Source organism: Delphinapterus leucas, chromosome 1 (genome assembly GCF_059928025.1).
Source record: "Delphinapterus leucas isolate spDelLeu-1000000601 "Yukka" chromosome 1, BTC_Dleu_Yukka2, whole genome shotgun sequence".
Taxonomy (NCBI): domain Eukaryota; kingdom Metazoa; phylum Chordata; class Mammalia; order Artiodactyla; family Monodontidae; genus Delphinapterus; species Delphinapterus leucas.
Genome location: NC_143129.1, coordinates 62,031,425 through 62,047,558, shown reverse-complemented (window position 1 = coordinate 62,047,558; position 16,134 = coordinate 62,031,425). Strand labels below are relative to the sequence as shown.

Sequence of the window (16,134 nt, the reverse complement as noted above, 5' to 3'; positions counted from 1 at the left end):
CATGTCTTCCTGGTTGAAAATCACTGGTCAAAACTATAGTAAATTACATAAAATTAAATGATTAACGATGGTAATAAGATTAGTACTAGACATTCTCTGTAGAAATAACTCTGTTATTATTTTTATTATTAATATTGTAACTCAATGAAACTGAGTTACAGATTAGTGCCTGTAACAAGGTTAATGGCTACTTAATGAAGATTGTTGAAATCAGATTATCTCAGAAATAACAACATTGAACCTAATTTTCATCTTTTCTGACATTCAAACCATTTTTATCCAAAACTTACGTGGTGTAGCCATTTTTGTGAGGATAGGAGTCACAATATCTTCCAATTGCTGTTTCTGCTCAAAAAGCTCATTAATGGAAGCTTCTAAATGGGTTTCCAGCCATTCATTTTTTATACGGCATGCATTGAGGATGGTATTCTAGAGACAGAAACAAAGAATTTACTTTCCACTTGTTTATTTAAAAATAAAATTCTATATAGTATCTCTAAACCAGCACTGTGCAACAGAACTTTCTGTGATGATGGAAATGTTCTGTATCTGCATTGTCCAATACAGTCACCATTAGACATACATAGCCAATGAGCACTAGAAAAGTGGCTGAGGAACTGAATTTTTAATTTTACTTAATTTTAATTAATTCTAATTTAAATAATCTCATATGGCTAGGGGCTACTATATCTGAGAGTGCAGTTCTAACATTAGTGGAATGTGCGTATAAAGAAACTCATAATCTAGAGTCATGAAGCCTTGGGCCAGTCTACACCTTCTCCCTAATTCTTTATTTTCAATGAGCCTGTGATAAAGAAAAGTGTTTGCAAAGGTTGGAAAAAAATGGGTGGATGGTATGAGCTGCATGCAACTCAACGGGCAATGCCGAGGATATTTTATTCCTTCTCAGGTGGTTCACAGGAGAAGAAAGTGCAAGAAATGCAAAAAGAGCTCCACCTCACTGAAAACCTCTCAATTTGCATTGCAAAACCATCTCTTTGCACGTGAGCAGCAAACTGCTGATATCTGATTTAAGATGTTCATTACTCTATAGTTTGTAATAATAGAGACACGAATAAATGTATATGCAAAAAAATAAAAAATAAAATAAAATAAAGGGCTTCCCTGGTGGCGCAGTGGTTGAGAGACCGCCTGCTGATGCAGGGGACACGGGTTCGTGCCCCAGTCCGGGTAGATCCCACATGCCACGAAGCGGCTAGGCCCGTGAGCCATGGCCGCTGAGCCTGCGCGTCCGAGCCTGTGCTCCACAACGGGAGAGGCCACAACAGTGAGAGGCCCGCGTACCGCAAAAAAAAAAAAAAAGGAATAAATGAAGGAAGGGAGGGAGAAGAGAGCAGTGAGGACCGCTACCTACCTCTAGTGCATTAGTGTAGAAATTAAAGATACAAGGCAAAAATCTCGGAAGACTTCAGAGCAAACTATAATCACAATGCAGTACCTTGTCTTCCCTAAAAAGCTTCCCTGGTCCCTTTGCTGTATCTGTAACAATTGCAGAGACCTTTGCAATATATTTTTTTAGCGCCAGCCTTGCATCTGAAAGAATAGAACAGTAAAATGCATATTAATAAGACAAAGACCAAAAAATATGCATGACAAACATTACATGCTTGTAATGTACATTTATATCCCCAGAGTTTTATAAAGACTGTATAGGAGATTTGTTGCAGTTGTTTTCCTTGGGGAACTTCAAAAGGATAACATTCAACTAGCACAGCACTTTGGGGCACTCACTGTATTCCTAGAATTGTGCTAAAATTTTTAAAGAGCAAATAAACATAAAATGTGATACCCGATACCAAAGAGACTATCGTCTATCAAAATACCTACTCTGGGGAAAGGAACAAAAAACATTTCCAAGAGAAAAACTGTCACTTGCTTTACCCTTCTTTATCCTTCAAAATAAATTCAAATAGCTTCCCTCTTTAAAAAAAAAAAGTGTTTAAAATAATTCCATTCTCTATAGCACACGTCGCAAAATTTGCAAGACCTGTTTAAACAAAATTACAACATTTTGAGAGAAATAAAAAACTCAAGTAAATGGAAAGCTTTACCATATTCTTAGAACAACTGAATATAGTAAATGGTAGATTAGCCTCAAATTAATTTAACAATTGATGTATTCGTTTCCTGTGGCTGCTATAACAAATTGCCATAAATTTGGTGGCTTAAAGCAACACAAGTTTATAGTTTATCCCCTTACAATTCTAGAGGCAAAAAGCCTGAAATCAGTTTAGCTGATTGTGTTGGCAGGGGAGATTCTTTCTGGGGGCTCTGAAGGGAGAATCTATTTTCTTGCTGTTTTCAACCTCTAGTGGCAGCCTGTACCCCTTGGCTGTGCCTCCTTCCTCCATCTTCAATCAAACTACACCACTCCAATGTCTAGCTCCATCATCAAATCACCTTCTCCTGGGCTTCCCTGGTGGCGCAGTGGTTGAGAGACCGCCTGCTGATGCAGGGGACACGGGTTCGTGCCCCGGTCCGGGAAGATCCCACATGCTGCGGAGCGGCTGGGCCCGTGAGCCATGGCCGCTGAGCCTGCGCGTCCAGAGCCTATGCTCCGCAATGGGAGAGGCCACAACAGTGAGAGGCCCGCGTACAGAAAAATCACGTTCTCCTCTTCTGTGTCAAATCTCCTGCCTCTCACTTATAATAAGGACACTTGTAATTACATTTAGGTCCCACCTGGATAATCCAGGATAATCTCCCCATCTGAAGATCCTTAATTTAAGGATCTGCAAAATCCCATATGAGGTAACATTGACAGGTTCCAGGGATTAAAACCTAGATATCTTTGGCAGACTTTTTTCAGCCTACCACAGTCGGCCCTCTGACCTCCCAAAACTCCTACATATCCCCCATGCAAAATACATTTACCCCATGCCAACATCCAAAAGCTTCAACCCATTACAACATCAACTCATGTCCAAATGCTCATCTAAAATATCATCAGCTCAAAAGTCTCATCTCATCATCTAAACAAGGTATGCATGAGACATTAGTATGACCCATCTATCTTGGGGTAAAATTCCTCTCCATCTGTAGACCTGTGAAACTAGAAAACAAAGTTCTCTGCTCCCAAAATACAATGGTGGGACAGGCACAGAGCAACAGTTATAGATAATGCCATTCCAAAAGTGAGAAATTAGAGGAAAAAAGGAGTCACCACACTCCCAAGTAATTTTGAAGTCCCACAGGGCAAATTCTATTAGGTATCAAAGCCTGGGGATAATCATCTCTGGTGTAAGGCTCCATCCTCTTGGCCTGCAGCTCCAGCCTGAGTCATCTTCCTTTTTCATGAAAGACAGCACGTTTTTGCAGCTGAATAGTTTTGTCAGTCACAGCTTCAAACCCGCCATTCATGTTGCAAACAGAATTAATTCCCTAAACTGGAATCCAAGGTTTAGGTTTTGGCTCCACTAGCTGGGTGATCTGGAGTCAGTAGTGGCCCCAGAATTTCAATACAGGATGAAGTTTAGCAGAGGAATTAGCTGGAAGAGGGGACTAAGGGACTTGTCATAGAACTGCATTTATATAATAAGCACACCGATTTTACTAACAGCATATATTTATTTGGGGTAGCTTGGTAGAGAAAGGAGCTTACTGCAAGCATCCTCTTAATGCCACCATACCTGTCTTACTGCATTCAGGCTGCAAAATACCACAGACTATGTAGTTTATAAACAACAGAAACTTATTTTTCACAGTTCTGGAGGCTGGGAAGTCCAAGATCAAGCTGTCAACATGGTTGCAGTCTAGTGAAAACCCTCTTCCTTTATTGCCAGCACCTTCTCACTGTGCCCTCACATAGTGGATGGGGCTAGGGAACTCTGTGGGGACTCTTTTATAAGAACACTAATCCCATTCACGAGGGCTCCACCTTCATGTCCTAAGCATCTCCCAAAGGCCCCACTTCCTAATACCATCACATTGGGCATTAGGATTTCAACATATGAATTTGGGGGGAACACAAACTTTCAGACCATAGCAATATCTTAACCCCACTAACCTCAGTTTCTCCATCTAGAAAATGCAAGTATTATAGCACCATCCTCATAGGGTTGTTGTAAGAATTAAACGCAATGTATTATAGTATAATGCATGCAGACGTCTTGACACAGTGCCTGTCACACAGTAGAGCACTCAATAAGTTTATTATTATTGTCACTCCTCTCCTCAAAACTCTGTAAATGACTCCCAATTGACTACTGAATAAAATGTGGGGCCTTCCAAGATCTATCTAGCCACAAAATATCTTTCCAGCTTCATCCCTTGCAACATTCATCCAGAGACCCTGTCCATTATTTACCCCCTGTTCCCTCTGCTCCCAGGCTCACTCCTTCATTTCCTCAGGTCTCTGCTCGAGCATCACCTTAACAGAGAAGCCTCTCCTGATTGCCCTCTATAAAATAACACACTCTCACTTGCTGGCAACTTCATAACCCCGTTACCACTCTATTTTTCTCCGTAACACTGCATAGATACATAGATTTAGATAATTTTATTTTCTGTGTCTCCCTACCACAAAGTAAACTCCATAAACATAAAGATTGTTTTATGCCTAGTTCTGTATGTATTCTCAGCTCCTAGAACAGTATTTAGCACATAGGAGGTGCTCAATAAATATTTATAAATGGTTGTTTAAAGGTTTACACAGAATTTCTTTGCTTATTATGTTTCCTCAACCTAAAATGCCCTCTCTGCATTGCCACCCACCAAAATTCTACTCATTCTTCAAAGCTTACTTTAAAATGCACTTCTGTGAAACTTCTAATTCCCCCAGGTAGATCTCATTGTTCTATCAATTGTGACATGATTATAATCTGATTTAGCTTAATCTGTCTTGTAATTTTTTGTTATCCTGTTTTTTGCTTCTACCTCTAGACTGTAGGTTCCTTAAAGGCAGAGTCTGTGTCACCTTCTTATCATATGCCATGCAGCCTCACCATCTCTTTTTCACTTACCACGCCAAATTCCCCACCCCTCACCCACTACCTGATAGTACCACATTGCCACCAAAAAGACATAGGTCAAAAGGAGGAGGGACTCAGCATTTGCCTTACTATTTGAAGGGAAGGACATTCCAGAATGAAAAAAACAGAAGCAGATGCTAGGTTGTATGAAATGATACAGCTATAGCTACTTTGTAAGTAGATGTGAAAGTACCATACTTCAAAAGGGTTGGGGAGGATCTTCAAGATGGTAGAGGAGTAAGACGCGGAGATCGCCTTCCTCCCCACAAATACATCAAAAGTACATCTAGAAGTGGAACAGCTCCTACAAAACACCTCCTGAATGCTGGCAGAAGACCTCAGACTTCCCAAAAGGCAAGAAACTCCCCACGTACCTGGGTAGGGCAAAAGAAAAAACAGAGACAAAAGAATAGGGATGGGACCTGCACCTCTGGGAGGGAGCTGTGAAGAAGGAAAAGTTTCCACACACTAGGAAGCCCCTTCACTGGTGGAGACGGGGCGGGGGGGGATGTGTGGTAAGGTTCGGCGCCACAGAGGAGAGAACAGCAACAGGGGTGCAGAGGGCAAAGCGGAGAGATTCCCGCACAAAGGATCGCTGCCAACTAGCAATCACCAGCCTGAGAGGCTTGTCTGCTCACCTGCCGGCCGGGACTGGTGGGTGCTGGGAGCTGAGGCTCGGGCTTCGGAGGTCGGATCCCAGGGAGAGGACTGGGGTTGGCTGCGTGAACACTGCCTGAAGGAGGCTAGTGTGCCACAGCTAGCCGGGAGGGAGTCCGGGAAAAAGTCTGGACCTAAGAGTCAAGAGACTTTTTCTTCCCTCTTTGTTTCTTGGTGCGCGAGGAGAGGGGATTAAGAGCTCTGCTTAAAGGAGCTCCAGAGACGGGCGCGAGCCGCGGCTATCAGCGCAGACACCTGAGACGTGCATGAAATGCTAAGGATGCTACTGCAGCCACCAAGAATCCCGAGTGCAAGCACAGGTCACTATCCCCACCTGCCCTCCCGGGAGCCTTGTAGCCCGTCACTGCCAGGGTCCTGGGATCAGGGACAACTTCCCTGGGAGAACACACGGGGCACCTCAGGCTATTGCAACATCACGCCAGCCTCTGCCACAGGCTCACCCCACATTCGAATTATAACTACTGTACCCCTCCCTCCCCCCAGCCTGAGTGAGCCAGAGCCCCCCAATCAGCTGCTCCTTTAACCCCCTCCTGTCTGGGCGAAGAATAGACGCCCTCAGGCGACCTACACGCAGAGGCGGGGCCAAATCCAAAGGTGAACCCCAGGAGCTGTGTGAACAAAGAAGAGAAAGGGAAATCTCTCCCAGCAGCCTGAGGAGCAGTGCATTAAATCTCCACAATCAACTCGATCTACTCTGCAACTGTGGAATACCTGAATAGACAACAAATCGTCCCAAAACTGAGGCCGTGAACTTTGGGAACAACTGTAGACTTGGGGTTTGCTGTATGCAACAGACTAGTTTCCGATTTTTATGTTTATCTTAGTATAGTTTTCAGCACTTGTTATCATTGGCGGATTTGTTTACTGGTGTGGTTGCTCTCTTTTTTTTAATTAGTTTTTTAATTTTAATAACTTATTTTATTTTTCTTTCTTTTTTTTCTCCCTTTTCTTCTGAGCGTGTGGCTAACAGGGTCTTGGTGCTCTGGCCGGGTGTCAGGCCTGAGCCTCTGAGGTGGGAGAGCCGAGTTCAGGACATTGGGCCACCACAGACCTCCCAGCCTCACGTAATATCAATCAGCGAGAGCTCTCCCAGAGATCTCCGTCTCAACGCTAAGACCCAGCTCCGCTCAGCGACCAGCAAGCTCCACTGCTGGACACCCCATGCCAAACAACTAGCAAAACAGGAGCGCAACCCCACCCATCAGCAGAGAGGCTGCCTAAAAGCATAATAAGTTCACAGACACCCCAATACACACTACTAAGTAACCAAGAGATCACTGAAGAAATCAAAGAGGAAATCAAAAAATACCTAGAAACAAATGACAATGAAAACATGACCACCCAAAACCTATGGGATACAGCAAAAGCAGTTCTAAGAGGGGAGTTTATAGCAATACAATCCTATCTCAAGAAACAAGAAAAACCTCAAATAAACACCCTAACCTTACACCTAAAGCAATTAGAGGAAGAAGAACAAAAAAACCCCAAAGTCAGCAGAAGGAAAATAATGATGAAAATCAGATCAGAAATAAAAAAATAAATAAATGAAGGACACAATAGCAAAGATCAATAAAACTAAAAGCTGGTTCTTTGAGAAGATAAACAAAATTGATAAACTGGTAGCCAGACTCATCAAGAAAAGAAGGGAAAAGACTCAAATCAATAGAATTAGAAATGAAAAAGAAGTAACAGGGGCTTCCCTGGTGGCACAGTGGTTAAGAATCCCCCTGCCAATGCAGGACACATGGGTTCGAGCCCTAATCCGAGAAGATCCCACATGCTGCGGAGCAACTACAGAGCCTGTGCTCTAGAGCCCGTGAGCCACAACTACTGAGCCCGCACACCTAGAGCCCGTGCTCCCAACAAGAGAAGCCACCACAATGAGAAGCCTGTGCACCACAACAAAGAGTAGCCCCCGCTCACCGCAACCAGAGAAAACCCGTGTGCAGCAACGAAGACCCAATGCAGCCAAAATTAAAATAAATAAAATAAAATAAATTTTAAAAAAAAGAAGTAACAACTGACACTGCACAAATACAAAGGAATACTACAAGAATACTACAAGCAGCTATATGCCAATAAAATTGACACCTGGAAGAAATGGACGAATTCTTAGAAAAGCATAACCTTCCAAAACTTAACCAGGAAGAAATAGAAAATAAAAACAGACCAGTCACAAGTAATGAAATTGAAACTGTGATTAAATATCTTCCAACAAACAAAAGCCCAGGACCAGGTGGCTTCACAGGCGAATTCTATCAAACATTTAGAGAAGAGCTAACACCTATCCTTCTCAAACTCTTCCAAAATATAGCAGATGGAGGAACACTCCCAAACTCATTCTATGAGGCCACCATCACCCTGATACCAAAACCGGACAAAGATGTTACAAAGAAAGAAAAATACAGGCCAATATCACTGATGAACATAGATGCAAAAATCTTCAACAAAATACTAGCAAACAGAGTCCAACAGAACATTAAAAGGATCATACACCATGATCAAGTGGGGTTTATCCCAGGAATGGAAGGATTCTTTAACATACGCAAATCAATCAATGTGATACACCATATTAACAAATGGAAGGAGAAAAACCGTATGATAATCTCAATAGATGCAGAAGAAGCTTCTGACAAAATTCAACACCCATTTATGATAAAAACCCTCCAGTAGGCATAGAGGGAACTTACCTAAACATAATAAAGGCCATACATGACAAACCCACAGCCAACATTGTTCTCAATGGTGAAAAACTGAAAGCATTTCCACTAAGACCAACAACAAGACAAGGTTGCCCACTCTCACCTCTCTTATTCAACATAGTTTTGGAAGTTTTAGCCACAGCAATCAGAGAAGAAAAAGAAATAAAAGGAATCCAAATCGGAAAAGAAGAAATAAAACTGTCACTGTTTTCAGATAACATGATACTATACATAGAGAATCCTAAAGATGCTACCAGAAAACTACTAGAGCTAATCAATGAATTTGGTAAAGTTGCAGGATACAAAATTAATGCACAGAAATCTCTTGCATTCCTATACACTAATGATGAAAAATCTGAAAGAGAAATTAAGGTAACACTCCCATTTACCACTGCAACAAAAAGAATAAAATACCTAGGAATAAACCTACCCAAGGACACAAAAGATCTGTATGCAGAAAACTATAAGACACTGATGAAAGAAATTAAAGATGATACAAACAGATGGAGACATATACCATGTTCTTGGATTGGAAGAATCAACATTGTAAAAATGACTATACTACCCAAAGCAATCTACAGATTCAGTGCAATCCCTATCAAACTACCAATGGCATTTTTCACAGAACTAGAACAAAAAATTTACAATTTGTAAGGAAACACAAAAGATCCTGAATAGCCCAAGCAATCTTGATAAAGAAAAACGGAGCTGGAGGAATCAGGCTCCTTGACTTCAGACTATACTACAAAGCTACAGGAATCAAGACAGTATAGTACTGGCACAAAAACAGAAATATAGATCAATGGAACAGGATAGAAAGCCCAGAGATAAATCTACGCACATATGTCAACTTATCTTGATAAAGGAGGCAAGAATACACAATGGAGAAAAGACAGCCTCTTCAATAAGTGGTGCTGGGAAAACTGGACAGCTACATGTAAAGGAATGAAATTAGAACACTCCCTAACACCATACACAAAAATAAACTCAAAATGGGTTAAAGACCTAAATGTAAGGCCAGACACTAACAAATTCTTAGAGGAAAACATAGGCAGAACACTCTATGACAAAAATCACAGATCTTTTTTGACCCACCTCCTAGAGAAATGGAAATAAAAATAAACAAATGGACCTAATGAAACTTAAAAGCTTTTGCACAGCAAAGGAAACTGTAAACATGATGAAAAGACAACCCTCAGAATGGGAGAAAATATTTGCAAATGAAGCAACTGACAAAGGATTAGTTTCCAAAATATACAAGCAGCTCATGCAGCTCAATATCAAAAAAAACGAACAACCCAATCCAAAACTGGGCAGAAGACCTAAATAGACATTTCTCCAAAGAATATATACAGATTGCTAACAAACACATGAAAAGATGCTCAACATCAGTAATCATTAGAGAAATGCAAATCAAAACTACAATGAGGTATCACCTCATACCAGTCAGAATGGCCATCATCAAAAAATCTACAAACAATTGGGCTTCCCTGGTGGCGCAGTGGTTGAGAGTCCGCCTGCCGATGCAGGGGACACGGGTTCGTGCCCCGGTCCGGGAAGATCCCACATGCCGTGGAGCGGCTAGGCCCATAAGCCATGGCCGCTGAGCCTGCGCGTCCGAGCCTGTGCTCCGCAACAGGAGAGGCCACAACAGTGAGAGGCCCACGTACCGCAAAAAAAAAAAAAAAAAATCTACAAACAATAAATGCTGGAGGGGGTGTGGAGAAAAGGGAACCCTCTTGCATTGTTGGCGGGAATGTAAATTGATACAGCCACTATGGAGAACAGTATGGAAGTGCCTTAAAAAACTAAAAATAGAACTACCATATGACCCAGCAATCCCCCTACTGGGCCTATAACCTGAAAAAATCACAATTCAAAAAGAGTCATGCACCACAATGTTCATTACAGCGCTATTTACAATAGCCAGGACATGGAAGCAACCTAACTATCCATCAACATGGATGGACAAAGATCCGATGAATCGATAAAGAAGATGTGGCACATATACACAATGGAATTTTGCTCAGCCATAAAAAGAAACGAAATTCAGTTATTTGTAGTGAGGTGGACCTAGAGTCTATCATACAGAGTGAAATAAGTCAGAAAGAGAAAAACAAATACTGTACGCTAACACATATATATGGAATCTTAAAAAAAAAAATGGTGCTGAAGAACCTAGGGGCAGGACAGGAATAAAGACACAGACATAGAGAATGAACTTGAGTACACTGGGAGGGGAAAGGTAAGCTGGGACGAAGTGAGAGAGTGGCATGGACATATATACACTACCAAATGTAAAATAGATAGCTAGTGGGAAGCAGCCGCATAGCACAGGGAGATCAGCTCCATGCTTTGTGACCACCTAGAGGGATGGGATAGGGAGGGTGGGAGGGAGATGCAGAGGTAGGGGATTTGGGAGGATATATGTATACATATAGCTGATTCACTTTGTTATACAGCAGAAACTAACACACCATTGTAAAGCAATTATAGTCCAATAAAGATGTAAAAAAAAAAAGGGTTGGAAAGGATATAGGTAAGTTGTTTCCATGAAATTCTATTAAGATAATTACAATTTAAATTTATTAGCTAGCAAAATATTAGTAAGGTATTTGTTTTTCAGAAAACTGAAGAGGCTCAAACTATTCTGGAAAAAAACAAGAAAAAGTGTTCCTAAGAAATCCAAGGTGATTGGCTAGGCAACACCTTTTCAGTCCAGTGTGGTTCTCTATGACATCACTGAATTTATCCCTGAATCACTATGACTGATGATGTTACAGTGATCATCAGTGTATATTTTGCTGACTAGTAAAAGTATCTTCAGTGCTTTGACTGGAACACCATGTTAACTAATACTCAGGGCATTTCTGCTCTCTCTGTAACCAATTTTTGACTATAAATGCTTTTTCCATTTGAGAAAGAAAGATGCCTTCTCAAGGACTATCCCTGATTTTTCCTCTGTTGTTTATCTGCTTCTTCAGGGAGAGCTTCTGCATTTGTGATGGCACTACCTGGACAAAGGTTGGATGGGAGATTTTTCCAGAAGAAACGCATCATTTGAAAGTTAAGCCTTCTCCATCTCACCGTCTACCTTACCCTCTGAACAAACTATGCTGCAATTTTGCTAGTATGGATATATTTCAGTGTCTTTTACATCTTATTTATATTTTAGTACAAGTTCTCTTTTCAATCCTGTCTGTTTTATCTGCTCATTACCTGTGGGTGAAATGGAAGAAACACAAAAAAAAGGTGAATTAGTGATGCAAATAATAATATAGACTATCAAAGAGTTTAAAAGATAAGATTATCATCTTCTTTGAGAGAAAGAACCATGTCTTATTCTTCTTCATAACCTCCCCAATTTCCACCATTCATCCCCAGCATGTAGCAGTTTCTTGCATGTGTCAGGTGTTCAGCAAAGGTGTACTCAATTAGAAGGTCCTTAAAATAACCTATTAATTTTAGATAGATTATTTTAAGTTACGAAACACACCAAGAAAGTAGTGAGCTACAGTGAATAGAATGCATAGGAAGTGAAGGTATCTGTCTGGGCCCTTAGGTAAGTCATTGTATCTTTCTCAGCTGCCTGATCCATAAAATTAAGGATATGGAACGACATTTTGTTAGATCCCTTCCCGATCTGTCTAAGAAAGCTAAGTATACAAAAGTCGGCATGTGTTTTTTTAATGGACTGCAAACTAATTTCTAATTTTAGTATAACTTTCTGGAAAATAGCACTCTTAAACTAATTTCCCACTTTGCCAGTGACACCGTATTTTGAGGCAATCTTAAAAGCTCATTGACCTTCACAACAATTAGATATTTATAAAATGACTATGACTTTATCACATTATACCTTAAGGTTGTTTAGTAAAGGAAAATATTTTACTAATATTCAAATAATTCCTCCCAGCAGAATGCTCTGATCACAGAAAGTACTTATTAAATGTTTGCCGATGGTGATAATGATCGCTATAACCTTATACAAGGGCATATAAAAAAGAGCATTTCTTCTGCATTTATACCTTTCATCTACAGTAACTTTTTCTTTGCATAAATAACTAACATGTGGTATTTGGAGTTTAAGTGTATATATCCAGAAAACAAATTTAATTTGAACTACAGTAATAAAAAAATCTCTAATATTTTTTTTCTCCTTTTAACTGAAGAAACAAGCCTCCTTAGATACAGCTGGTAATGATCTAGAAAGCCAGCCCATCTATGACATTGACCAAATACTCTGCAGACCGGTGGCCACAACATCAATGATCACCAAGTACCTGAATGAGGTGTCCCATCATCCTCCAGCTAAGAAAGTCAAGCACCAAAAACTAAAGGGGAAGAAGAGTGAAGGAGAAGGAGCCAGAGGATACTAGACATATCCATATGCAAATATAGCTCAGTCCATTATGAAGACTACACAAGAAATCTATTGCGAGAACTCATGTAAGGACAAAAATGGTTGTTTGGCATCCTTTGTAAATTTTTTGCCAGGTTCTTTAAGGAAACCTTCCAACAAAGTCTGGATTGAACAGTTATTTCTATTCAGCTAAAACGGCTCCATACTCACTAAAAGTAATGGGGAAAGACTGTATAGGATCACTGCTTCATGTTTAAGTGCTTTATCCTTTTCAATGCGTTCGATTACTAATCATTAAGCAATCTGTAGAACAGAATCTTCATTTAGTGTTTCAGTAAATCTCTGATTTAAATAATATTTGTGATTTTTCTTAGTTTCCTGAGCAAATTTTATGGCCACACTGAGACGTTTAATTTCCCATCTCATATTGTTAAAATGGTACGGAAATACTAAGGAACAGATTAACTTTTTAAAGTATAAATGTTTCCATTTGCAGTAAAATAAATGAGGAATTAAGTATCAACACTTTTTTAATTTCAAGCTTTTGTTGATAAGATGCCCCAGTTTTTTAAAATATTCCACACTTTTGTTGATCAGTCACCTCAATTTTTTTTTAAAGTATGGTTTCCATATTTTCCAAACAAAAGCTGAGAGACTGGTCTGAGACTAGGACAGATTTTCTTAACAACATGTTGAAGAATCCCAGAAAAATATACCAGATCTATAATATACCTCCCATCAATATAAGGGGAAAAAAACTTTTAAAAAAACAATCCTTTGTACAGTAATAGATAATGCTACAGTCTTTATAAATAACAGAAGAGAACAGTGCCTGCCTTGGGTTATTGTGGATTATTAAAAGTTTGTTTATGGTTCCACTTTCCACTCCCCTCCTTACTTCCACACTTCCCTAACCACAACCCTACTCCCACATGTCCATGAATGTCTGCTCCGTACCTTCAGAGCTCTGAACTGTCAACTAATTCCCTCTAAGAGAACACTGATACGTATCTCTATTAATGGAGGACCCTTGAACACTTCAAAAGTCTATGAACCTCGAAGACCCAATGAAATTTATCTCTAATAGTCAAATTTTCAGTAGTATAGAGGAGTCTCTTGGGTAGGGAGTCCGCAGCCCTGTAAACCTCTCATCATTAGATCAAGAAATGGAAGTGGTTTATACTCTTGTTCAGTCTGAATTAAACAAATGTTACATTTTATGTTGCGCAGTTTGTGTTTTGACATTTCACAGCTACATTACCATGAAGCACCAATCCTTGCAATCCCATCATTGATCTGGAAACAGAAGACTAGTTTATAGTATTATAGTCTTCTTATCTTCATCACTAGGAAATGATAGGTCTAATTCCCCTAAGACTGTAAGGACCCAAACTAAACAGATGGACATGAGGGAGATGGAAAGTGGGGCAGGTACGCGGCCTTTAGCATGACCGTTGGCTTGGCGGTTAGAGGTCCCGCTCTGCCAACAGTCAGCCTCACAGTGGTCCTCATGGCAGAGAGTGCAGTGAGAGGTGGATCGCGTCCTTCTCCCTCGGGCCCTCCAGGCCCTCTGGCTTCGGGCCTGGCGGGTGAGCTGGGAGGCCCAGGGACAGGCTGAGGGCTATGTCCCGCAGAGCTCCAGAGCACTCGCCAAAGCCACCCACTGGCCAGGCCCAGGCCTGGAAGCAGCAACGAATCTCTCCCCCATCCCCACCTCCTCGACCAAAGGGCGGTGACATCTCCATGGGTCCCGGCCACTGTTTGGGTGCCCTGAGGAGTCAGAGGGCCAGTTGGGTCCTGGGCACCTGGCTTCCTCAGTGATGACGGCTGGGCAGGGTCTGGGGACCTGGCCCTAAGGGTTCCGCCAGCTGAGATCTGCCTCCTCAGCCGGGGCTGGGCACTGGCGGGAGGACTCAGACTGGGTGCTGGACAAACGCTCCCCGGAAGGGTAACCGGCTCATGCAGGGACCCCTCCTCTTGGCCAGGCCTGGACCTCAGAGGATGAAAGTAGAGCCTTGGGACCTTGCCCTTGTCAGAACACAGAATACTGTTTATTTTGGTGGAGGTTTACAGGAACATCGTGACCTGACCATGACCTGACTCAAGAACAAAGAATCTGACACCAAGACATTTGCAACAACTAACCATGACCCTCCCTCACCTTTCCTATAAAGGGCTTTGCTGAAAGCTTTCAGGGAGTTCGGGGTTTTTAAGGTATAAGCCACCCATCTCCTTGCATGGCCCTGCAATAAACCTTTCTGTGCTCCAAACTCCAACGTTTTGGTATTGTTTGGCCTCACTGCATGTCAGACACAGGGACTTGCATTTGGTAACAAAGCCAATGAAACTTAACACCATAAGCCCCAAACTTTCAGAAAAGTTACAGCAAAATTTGTTCCTGGATTGTGTTTTCTAAATGCCATGGGTCATTCTTCAAAAATGGATTTTACACAGAACTAGAAGAAAAAATTTCACAATTTGTATGGAAACACAAAAGACCCCGAATAGCCAAAGCAACCTTGAGAACAAAAAATGGAGCTGGAGGAATCAGGCTCCCTGACTTCAGACTACACTACAAAGCTACAGTAATCAAGACAGCATGGTACTGGCACAGAAACAGAAATATAGATCAATGGAACAGGATAGAAAGCCCAGAGATAAACCCATGCACATATGGTCACCTTATCTTTGATAAAGGAGTCAAGAATATACAGTGGAGAAAAGACAGCCTCTTCAATAAGTGGTGCTGGGAAAACTGGACAGGTACATGTAAAAGTATGAGATTAGAACACTCCCTAACACCATACACAAAAATAAGCTCAAAATGGATTAAAGACCTAAATGTAAGGCCAGAAACTATCAAACTCTTAGAGGAAAACATAGGCAGAACACTCTATGACATAAATCACAGCAAGATCCTTTTTGACCCACCTCCTAGAGAAATGGAAATAAAAACAAAAGTAAACAAATGGAACCTAATGAAACTTAAAAGCTTTTGCACAGCAAAGGAAACCATAAACATGACGAAAAGACAACCCTCAGAATGGGAGAAAATATTTGCAAATGAAGCAACTGACAAAGGATTAATCTCCAAAATTTACAAGCAGCTCATGCAGCTCAATAACAAAACAACAAACAACCCAATCCAAAAATGGGCAGAAGACCTAAATAGACATTTCTCCAAAGAAGATATACAGATTGGCAACAAACACATGAAAGAATGATCAACATCATTAATCATTAGAGAAATGCAAATCAAAATTACAACGAGATATCATCTCACACCAGTCAGAATGGCCATAATCAAAAAACCTACAAACAATTGGGCTTCCCTGGTGGCGCAGTGGTTGAGAGACCGCCTGCCGATGCAGGGGACGCGGGTTCGCGCCCCCGTCCAGGA

The 16,134-nt window shown here is 41.1% G+C and overlaps 2 protein-coding genes across 2 annotated transcripts in view; one reads left to right on the top strand and one right to left on the bottom strand.

Annotated features, from left to right (window-relative positions):
• Nucleotides 1–16,134, bottom strand: part of ANKRD45 (ankyrin repeat domain 45) — a 50,731-nt gene that overhangs the window by 22,075 nt on the left and 12,522 nt on the right. The window contains exons 3-4 of the mRNA XM_089910994.1: nucleotides 1,460–1,554; nucleotides 291–429 (exon numbers count right to left, since the gene is read on the bottom strand). Coding sequence (XP_089767120.1) covers nucleotides 291–429; nucleotides 1,460–1,554 — 234 coding nt within the window. The remainder of the gene's footprint in view (nucleotides 1–290; nucleotides 430–1,459; nucleotides 1,555–16,134) is intronic.
• TEX50 (testis expressed 50) lies at nucleotides 10,749–13,380 on the top strand. The gene is made up of 2 exons (XM_089911023.1): nucleotides 10,749–11,629; nucleotides 12,544–13,380. Exons 1-2 carry the CDS (start codon nucleotides 11,300–11,302, stop codon nucleotides 12,748–12,750), a joined length of 537 nt encoding a protein of 178 aa, XP_089767149.1. The 5' UTR covers nucleotides 10,749–11,299; the 3' UTR covers nucleotides 12,751–13,380.